The sequence below is a fragment of the Phaseolus vulgaris genome, chromosome 8, assembly GCF_051622355.1.
Source record: "Phaseolus vulgaris cultivar YP4 chromosome 8, ASM5162235v1, whole genome shotgun sequence".
NCBI classification, from domain to species: Eukaryota; Viridiplantae; Streptophyta; class Magnoliopsida; order Fabales; family Fabaceae; genus Phaseolus; species Phaseolus vulgaris.
In genome coordinates this window covers 2874058-2883652 of record NC_143505.1, presented here as the reverse complement: position 1 = coordinate 2883652, position 9595 = coordinate 2874058, and the positions used below count along the sequence as shown (strand labels likewise).

The window sequence follows — 9595 nt, the reverse complement described above, 5'->3', positions numbered from 1 at the left end:
AGCCACTTTATAAGCAAAGAGATAAGAGTTTGTTTGGCATATTGGTTGACTTTTATAAACGAGAAATTCTAAGGTATAATTAAGAAAAGAAGAGTGATACTTAAAACTTCTACCACTTCCTAACAACTCTTAATAATAACTATTTATTAAAATTTAATTTATGTCTTAGTTAAGGAAAAATATCTTATTCATTAAATACATTACTTTTAACTGATTTTTCTAACAAAATACTATATTACAATAAAATAGTAATATATACAATTATAAGATGAACGTTAAGAAATAAATACTTTTAACTTAATTTAATATTTTATTATTTTAATCACAGTTTTGATATGGATATATTTATAAAAACTGGTGTTAAAATAATTTTTCCCTTGGGGAAAAAATATTTTCAAACATGCATTTACAACCATTTAATAATTCTATATACTAATAAAATATTGAATTAGGTTATTTAATTGAAATATTAATAAAAGTAGTTGTAAGAAGGGATAATAAATCTTGAAGTGTTAAGTTAACACACCACTTCCCAAATTTATATATAATCTTGCCCGGCTTCCACTGTGCAGTGTTTATTATTAAAATAGTTTCATTAAAAATAAAATAATGTGTTGATCTTATTATTTCTTATTCTTTTAATCGTTACGAATGCTGAATGTCATTTTAGAGTCTATAAGTGGAAACAAGCAAGATAAAGAGAGAAAAACAATTAATAGATATAATAAAGAAGATGAAAGAACAACTAGATGTATGATAATCATATCTAAAGTATAGGTCAAGTTTGACATTAGCATATGATAAGCACATTATCACATTTTTTAACACGATTAAAAATTTTTCAAGTTTACAAAGACTACAATTTTGTGGGTAGATTATTGATGAATCAAAAAAGAGGTTTCAAATAATTAGTAAGATAAAGAAATCTTAGAGATCAAGTTTAAATTTCATTCAATCCATTAATTTATTAGATATATAATTATTATCTTGTAAGTAATATATTTGTTATATAGCAGTCCAAGTTGGATATGTAATACCCTCTCTCAAATTCAGGATAAGATTTATCGAGCATAAAGTGATTGCAAAATTAAACATTTGTAATTTGACCAACAATAAACAATAAACAATGTATAGAAAAGATTTTAACATTATCTCAAAACATAAATTTAAATTTAATTAAATTTCACAATTATAAGATGAAGATTTTAAATACAAATTCTCATGAAGATAACTAGATATAGAGTATTAAACATTTTACATGTTATTATTATGGAGTTAAACTAAATTCAATCTCAAATTTTAAGAAAATATTTAAATATATTTTAAATCACTTATTATGTTATTCACATGGTAAATCCATTAATATTAAAGGATATGATGGGATATACTATTTTTTTAATATTTCACATTAATTATAAATAAGATAATAAAAAATGTGGGGAGTAATCGATTATGAGCTAGGTCAAGCGAAAAGAAAAGTTGAGAGAATTACTGAAACAACATCTTTACCTTCTTGTTTTATAAGTTCTCAAGTGCTTAGAGTGAAAAGATCCATGAAAAATATTCTTGAGATATGGTGAGTTTGAGAAAACATGTCCACCTTCTTCTTTTATAGGTTCTTAGGCGCCTACAATGAAGAAGATTTGTGGAAGATTCTTGAGATGAGGTTTGAGAGATCTTCATATCTAGGTGAAAGAATAAAGTAGGACAAAGATTTGAATTTTTTAGGTTTAAGGTTGTGAGAGATGAAAGGAAAATGGAAAAAGAACTTAATCTCATGATTGAGAATGTGAATTTTTTTAACATCCTTAAGGATAAAAGCGTACAAATAATACAAATTGAAAGACAATAACTTCCCATGCACCAAAATAAGGGGAAAAAGCAAAGTATAATGGAACATGGAAGACAACACATGATATGAAAGTCAAAAGCTACTACACAAAAATGGAAGTCAAGGATGAGACTTCAAGACCATGTTGAGAAATGTAATGATACGGTAATAAATTCAGACATGGAAGAAGAAAAATGGCTTACAGAAAGTTGGACGAGAAGAATCAAAGACCTAACAATGTTTGATAAACTAAACTACCGAGTATTGGAGTGGATTTATGAAAAATGAGAGGAATTATATTGTCTTATTTTAAGGACAATCCAACTTGTGATTTTTGGATCACAAGAGAATAAGATAAATGACATGTTTTTTAGTAAAGGGGTATAGTTGGGGGCATGTTCAATAATATTTAGAAGTAAAACTCATAATTTTTATTAGGTAATAAATTAGTATGTGATTAGTTTTATGATATTCCTTTTTTTTAGCAAGAGTGTTGAATGCAGAAAAAAAGTGGTAAGAATACGATGTACATTCTTTTATATGGAATAAGGACACAATAAATTCCCAAAAAAATTAGAGTTGAGGGAGTATTCATTAGGACATCAATCCTATATCAAGTTTCTCATAGAAAAAAAGCTTTAATGGAGTTATCACCATGGAGGATGATGACCAAATTGTATCAAATGATAGATCATAGGGTATGAACCAATGGAGTTTGAAGATTCATCTATGGAAAGCAAGATAAGTGTGGAAACTAAGTCACAATGGTATGATACTAAAGATAATTAGGTGGAATGGACAATGGAGGAAAAGATAAATAACATGCAATGTGGGAAGAGGAACAAGGTAGAAAACTAGGAAGAATCAATTGTACAATAAGCACAAAAACCTTTAGACCATAATGCTACATCTAAGGAAAGTACAAAGAAAAGAGATATAACACAACAACCTACAAGGAGTGAGGAGGAAGCTAGTGTAAGTGTGTTTAGATGACATTGGGAACGCCAAAACAAGAATGTGGAGGTCTTAAGTGGACTAATGAATTGAGCCGAACAAAACAAAACATTTACGATAATGGAACCATCCTGTATGGTCCAAACATAAATATTGTGTAATTATGTTATCAATCTAGGTCAAATTGGACCAAATTAGCAAGAGTGTCTTTAATAGAAATATAATAAATAAGTATGAAGATGCGAAAGTCCAATAATATGATAAACTTAGAAACAAAACACTTATGCATAGTATTGGGACAAAAGGTAATTTGTTGAAAGATAACATTAGGTCTTTGCATACACACATGAAAATAAGGAACAAACTCCATGTTTGGAGAAATGTGTATGAGGGTGAAAAAGACAAAGACAACAAAAGTGGAGAGAGCCATAATAGACCTAAGAGAGTTACAAAGAAAATAGACAAAAAAATCAACAATGGTACAATGTCATTATGTAGATAACAAATGGATCTCCTCAATCTAACATTAAAGACTGCACTAATTACCATCTTTCAATAAACATATTTCTCTCTAATAGAAATAATCTTAATGCAAATGTTAATTCCTAGAATAATATATTATATAAAAACAACATATATAAAAAAATTGGAACATTTCAACAAGAGGATGTGTTTAGGTTTGTTGGTTTGTGTGGAAAAGACACAACCAAAGGTAAAACCTTTCATTTGGAGACTATTATGGATCTTGCTGTGAACAAATACAATGAGAAGGATGGACATTGTCCAAGGAGAGGAGGATTTTGTATGCCCTTTGTCCAAAGTTATAGGATTCAACAAAACATGTATTTTTTCTTTCATGTGTTTCAACTTATTATATTAGAAAATCATATTATAGGTGGATTAATGCTTATAGTGTTCTACACCGTGTGATCCAAAAATACATTTGTGTCAACACTTCTCTAGAAAAAAGTTTAAGAAAATAAATAGAAGATCCTATTATATGTTGTCACATGGACCTTGTGAAAACAATACAACATATTCGTTTTTCAAGGCGAAGGGTTTTATAAAGATAATGTCAATCAATATGTTAATTAATTGATCTTCATTAGCATATATAATGGAACCATGTCATTGTTCACTTTTATTTAATGTGACTCTTCCTCGTAATTATGTTTCTTAAGATAATGTTTGTGAAGTATGTTATATTGTTGTAGACATTTTAAAATTGATTGTTTTGATTATTAGTTATTTTTATGTTTTGAGTATAAATATTCAGTAGTAAAAAAATTCTATATATATATATATATTCAGTAGTTAAACTTATTAATACTTTATACCTCTTTATATATATATATATATATATATATATATATATATTACCAGTTTGTTTTATAAGACTGGATTAATTGGAAACACAAATTCTAAGAAATTGTAACACGTACATTAAAAAAAACAATTGATATCTTTCTTTATATTAAAATGATTATAACTTGTTATAGTTCATTCATATCTCTCGTTTATTACATTATTTATTTTTTAGCATGCGTATAATTAAAATTAATAAGCTATTTTGGAAAATTTTAAATAATAATAAATTATTCATAGAAAACGAAAAATAATACTACTTTCGAATTAGTACTTCCATTCTCATTTATACGCATAAAAAAACTAATTTTACATACTACATTAATTTTATTAATCTTTTAATATTTCTTAAATATCCTTCTCTTAAAATTAAGCATTATTTGATAGTGTAACCAAAATTCAAAGATTAATTAAAGTCAATTTTTTAAGATTATTAAATAAAGTAAGATAAATAAAAAATATATATTCAAAAGTAATAATGGTGAAGGTAAAATGTTCTTCCTTTATCTCCTTGTGTTACAATTGGTCCTTACTAATAATCTGGATAAGTGGAGTATTTATAAAAAGTATTTTGATATCTAAGTTAAAGTTTGATTTAAGGTAGATGAGAATAATAAATATTATTTAATATATTTATTTATATTGATTGTTGTGTACATTTATAGAAAGTTGTAAATCTCTAACATTAAACTGAATCATCAAGTTAATTTTCGATTTTAGATAACATTTCATAGTGTAATTACTTTAATAATTTTGTGTTAAGGAACATTTGATTTTATAAAAATTATGTCAATTATGTCATCACATGGTATTTGTTTAATGATATTGTCTGAGACTCTAAACCTACATTAAACGAAATAAGATAAATAAAATATATGTTTAAAAGTAAATATTCTTTCCTTATTAATAATAATCGAGGTTTACCTTTGTTTATTAATTTTGGATTTAGTTGTAGAGTAAGTTGGAGTGTGTGAATGATTGATTATATTTTATAGCATAAGTTTCCTACCCTTACGAGGCAGAGCATGTGTTCATTTCCAAGGCACATGAAATTCCAACGATGGAACCAAAACTTTTTCATTGCATTCTTCACTAATGTCTTTCTTTTTTTTTCTTTTTTAAATACCTCCGATTAATGTTTACATGTGCCATGTTCGAATAACTTCTGTTAATTGATTGAGCCATAATAAATTATCATCTAACTCTACTTTACTAAAACATAACACACTATAACACATATGTTATGTTTTAAATTATTGTATAATCGAATTTAAGTTATACCTAATCTCTTGAGAACATATATGTTATGTTCACTTTAATATTAGGATTTTATTTTAATAATTTGTATTTTATTATTAAAAATATGTTTTTAAGATAGAAAAATTATATTTTATGTTATATTAGTATATTCTAATGTTAAAATTTTGTAAAATCTAGATCTACAATTGTGATCTCAATGGATATATATTTTTGCCATACCAAACCAATTCAGCTTTAGTTATCGGATTCAATGTGGAATAGTATTGGTTCATATATTTTATAAAAAGAACAATATGGTTGAAGAAGGTCTTTTAGATATTTTTATTGGAGATAATAAATAAATTCTTCATTTCAATTTCAGTGAATATATAATTCATGTATAGATAGACATGTAAGAGATAAGTAATATTTAATATTTTAAATTGATAATGGGATAGAAAAAAGTAGTTGTGTTATCTTTATCATGATTTTATTTTCTATCAATTTTCACTTATTTAATAGTCTAAACAATTTTTTTTTTATTGTTGGCTCTTAATTACATTTCATCTAAAGAAACTTCTTTTTGTATAAAAAAAATATATATCTATCAAAGTATTTTTTTCTAAACATTTTATAAAGATAATAGATTTTGTAATTGTCATGAAACACTACTACAGGCAAAATATCTACAAAATTAAAACCTAAAAACTAAAAATTGATTTAAAGAAGAATGAGCAATTCTAGTTATAAGATTCTAATTAGACAATCTTGTAGTATTTGTTGTCCGAAGTTCAATAACAGATAAATTCAAAAAATTAAAAAAAAAGTTTAATAACAAACTTTGATAGTCGATGATGACAGAAATTAAAAAAGTTGAAAAAAAAAGAAGTTCAATAACGAACTTTGATAGTCGATGACGAAAATTCAAAAACTTAAAAAAAAGACAAAAGAAAAAAAAATTTAAAGAACAATTATTCTTTTAAAATAAATTTTGAATATTCTTTTATATATTTTTTTCACTTTAATAATAAAATATTTAAGTGTAAATAGAATTTCTATTCTAAAATTACTTTTAGGTGTTTATATATTGAAAACCATTATTATATAACATAACATATAACTTGGCTTAGGAAATCATATAAAAATATTTATTAGTACAATGAATGCCTTTTGTTTCTCTTTTTCGGAATCAAAAACAAGTAAGTGCATATTTGAACTTTATTCAATTATGAAAGCCTTTTGTTTCTCTTTTTCGGAACCAAAAACAAGTAAGTGCATATTTGAACTTTATTCAATTTGATGATTGGAAATTTATACAAAGAGAAACATACATTAAGATTCTTTCACGAAAAATATTTTTGCATGATGAAGTAATTAGAAAAAATTTCAATAAATGAATTAATCATGTAATTTAAAAAGTAAATTATATTTTTAAAATATTTTATGAAGAGGACCTGCTATTATAAGTAAAAGTTATATATGTATTAAAAAAATAAAATATTGATATATCTGTGACGAAAACGAATTGTGACTTAACTTTACTTATAATAACGTTAATAGTTCGAGAATTATAATTATGAAAATGGATTTATTTGACCATCTTTCCTAACTCGAGAAATAATTTCTTAATAATGTCTATAAAGATGATTTATCAAATATAGAAAAAAAAAAATCCCCTTCAATATACACAGTCCTTTCTCATATTATCCCCATCACATGCCATGTTCGAAACAATCTTATACCTTTGGTTAAAATTCGAAACTTCTTCAAGCTTTTTCATACACAAGAATTCAAACTTTTCAAGATTTTCTACGCACAACATTGTTATAATATCTTAAAAAAGACTTCAAATAGTCTTTTAAAGTTCTCTAAAGATTGATGCATTTGAGACCACCTTAAACATGCCTTCATATAAATGATAAAGTTAAGTAAATGCTTTTATTTTTTTTATCTTCAACATGATCTCTTTTCTATTCGGTCTAAAGATGTTATAGACCATATTAAAAATCTTAAACAAGAGTTAAACTTCAATGTAACAAGGAGCAAAGTCTATATATAAAATATTTTATTTTCCAGAACAAGTTTAAATATCCATAATAACAAACTAACATAACTGATATGAGATTCAAGGTTCCATGCATATGTTGCTGCAACCTCAATTATTGAATTGAAACATTTTATTTGTTCAAACTTATGTGTATCATGAGTTCTTATCTGCTGTGAATCCACCACAAGAGATTAGTGTAAGAGTTTCCATCATCAAAACCTTTCAACGTTCTTATATTCTGCAATGCTGTTTGCTTATCATAAACTCCTTGCAAGGCATAGGTCATTCCCTTCCACCCCTCACTACTTAAAGAGGGAAATGTCCATTCCACAAGCTCCTTCACATAATCAGCATCAGAGAACAGTGTCTCAGTGATAGGCAACAAGGGTAGCACTTGGATTCCAAGTCTGCATTCTCTACACTCTGCACTCGCCCACCATAGTCCACTATCTCTTTTATTAGCCCACAGAACACCAACTATCCTATTGTCTTTTGCAAAATCTTCTTTGTACAACTTCTCTCCCACTTTCACATGCCACCAAGTTTGTGCAGCAAGAATTTCCAACGCCACTAACGTTGACCCAGTGGCAACAAGACTTGAGTCACCATATGCTAGACCCACCAAAGCTGCTGAATAGTACGCATTCACAGCTTCACTTGTACTTTCTTGGTTCCGTCCATCTGCAAATTCTTTCAACCCTGAAGCCCAAGAATGTAACATGTAGAGGTCAAAACACCTTAGACGTGGATAATAAGCGTTATGTTGGTGGTCCAAATTCATAAAATCTGACAAAAGTGAATAAACTTGTGGCTTGTATTTTTGTCCCCACTCAGGGTCAATCTTTGCTAGAACCGCAATTCCATAAAGAAAGTAACCCAAATGGTAATGGTGATCATTGTACACTCCAAACCCAAAATCAGCGCTTGAATCTGTTGACCCCAGTTTTGTTACAAGTCCACCCCATTTATTTTCATATAGAAAACCGTTCCCTTGGAATGTTCCATCCAACCAAGGCTCAATGTTCTTCTTCAGAAACTCCTTAATCGTTGGAACCACGTTTGGAAAAGACACTTCTTCCGCTATCAACGCCAACCTTGCAGCCCTTCCAATAAGTTTCCCATATAAATAGGAGGATGCTGTTGCTATTGGTGAAGAGTTTAGTGCTTGAACGTCCTTGGAAAGTGCTGAGACAATTTCATCATATGACTCTTTTTCCACGCCTTTGTTAGAATGCCATGTTACAGGAATATGATTCATTTCCAACTTCCATGAATCTCCAACAACGCCAACAAGATCACCATCAATGCTACTATACTTAAAATCATGCAAAATAGTGACAGTACCAGTATTATTATTTGATAAAAGCTTAACATGAAGAGGGTGAGCCAGCATGAGCAAATCCCCAGACCCTTCCTTTTGCCACTGATACACCACACGGGAAGGCTCCTCTAGTGTTGCATCACCCAACAAAGGGTAACAAGAGCTGTACTTGTCAAGAATTGTCTCATAGTTAGGATTTGGCAGCACTGCTACACGAATGATGCCAGAAAATGGCTTGGACGTAACCTCTAAAGCATTATGGTTGAAATGGATGGGGGAGGAGGTGTATATGAGCCATGTCTGAGTGTTGTTAAGCTTAAGGGTGTACTTGGTGTTGTTCTCATTGTTGGAAGACAAAGAGAGTATGGTGTGCAGTGTTCTGATAGAAAGAGATGTTGAAGATGTGACGGAAGCAGTTATAAAAGGGCTTCCTCTTGAGAGAAAGAACCTGAGGTTGGAGGAGGGAATGTCCAAAGTGACACCAAGGTCACTGTGGGATGAGATTACATGGTTCTGTTCATTTGGAAGTGTTTGAGTGGAAGAGATTGTGAGATCCGGCACAAAAGTTTGGTACAACACTGCTGCAGTGAAGAAGAGAAGAGGGTATGAGGCAGAGAGTGAGGACTTTGAGGTTTGGATGAGGTAGGGATGAATGTACTCAGGTTGTGACCCGTTTAAAAGGACAAAGTTTTGGAAAAAAGAGTTTGTGGGGAGTGGAGAAGAAACAAGGTTTGAAGAGAAGTAGGTTGAAGGGTCTGGGAGAACTGTGGATTGAGTTTTAGGGAAGAGAAAAGAAGATGAGAAAGACATTGTGCATGGAAGAGCAAGGGAATGATTG

At 28.8% G+C, this 9595-nt stretch overlaps 1 protein-coding gene across 1 annotated transcript; it reads right to left on the bottom strand.

The window, feature by feature from the left end:
* Positions 1–7446: 7446 nt before the first annotated feature.
* LOC137824149 (glucan endo-1,3-beta-D-glucosidase) lies at positions 7447–9595 on the bottom strand. Its single transcript, XM_068629615.2, has one exon. The coding sequence runs from the start codon at positions 9565–9567 to the stop codon at positions 7600–7602; it is 1968 nt and encodes a 655-aa protein (XP_068485716.2). The 5' UTR covers positions 9568–9595; the 3' UTR covers positions 7447–7599.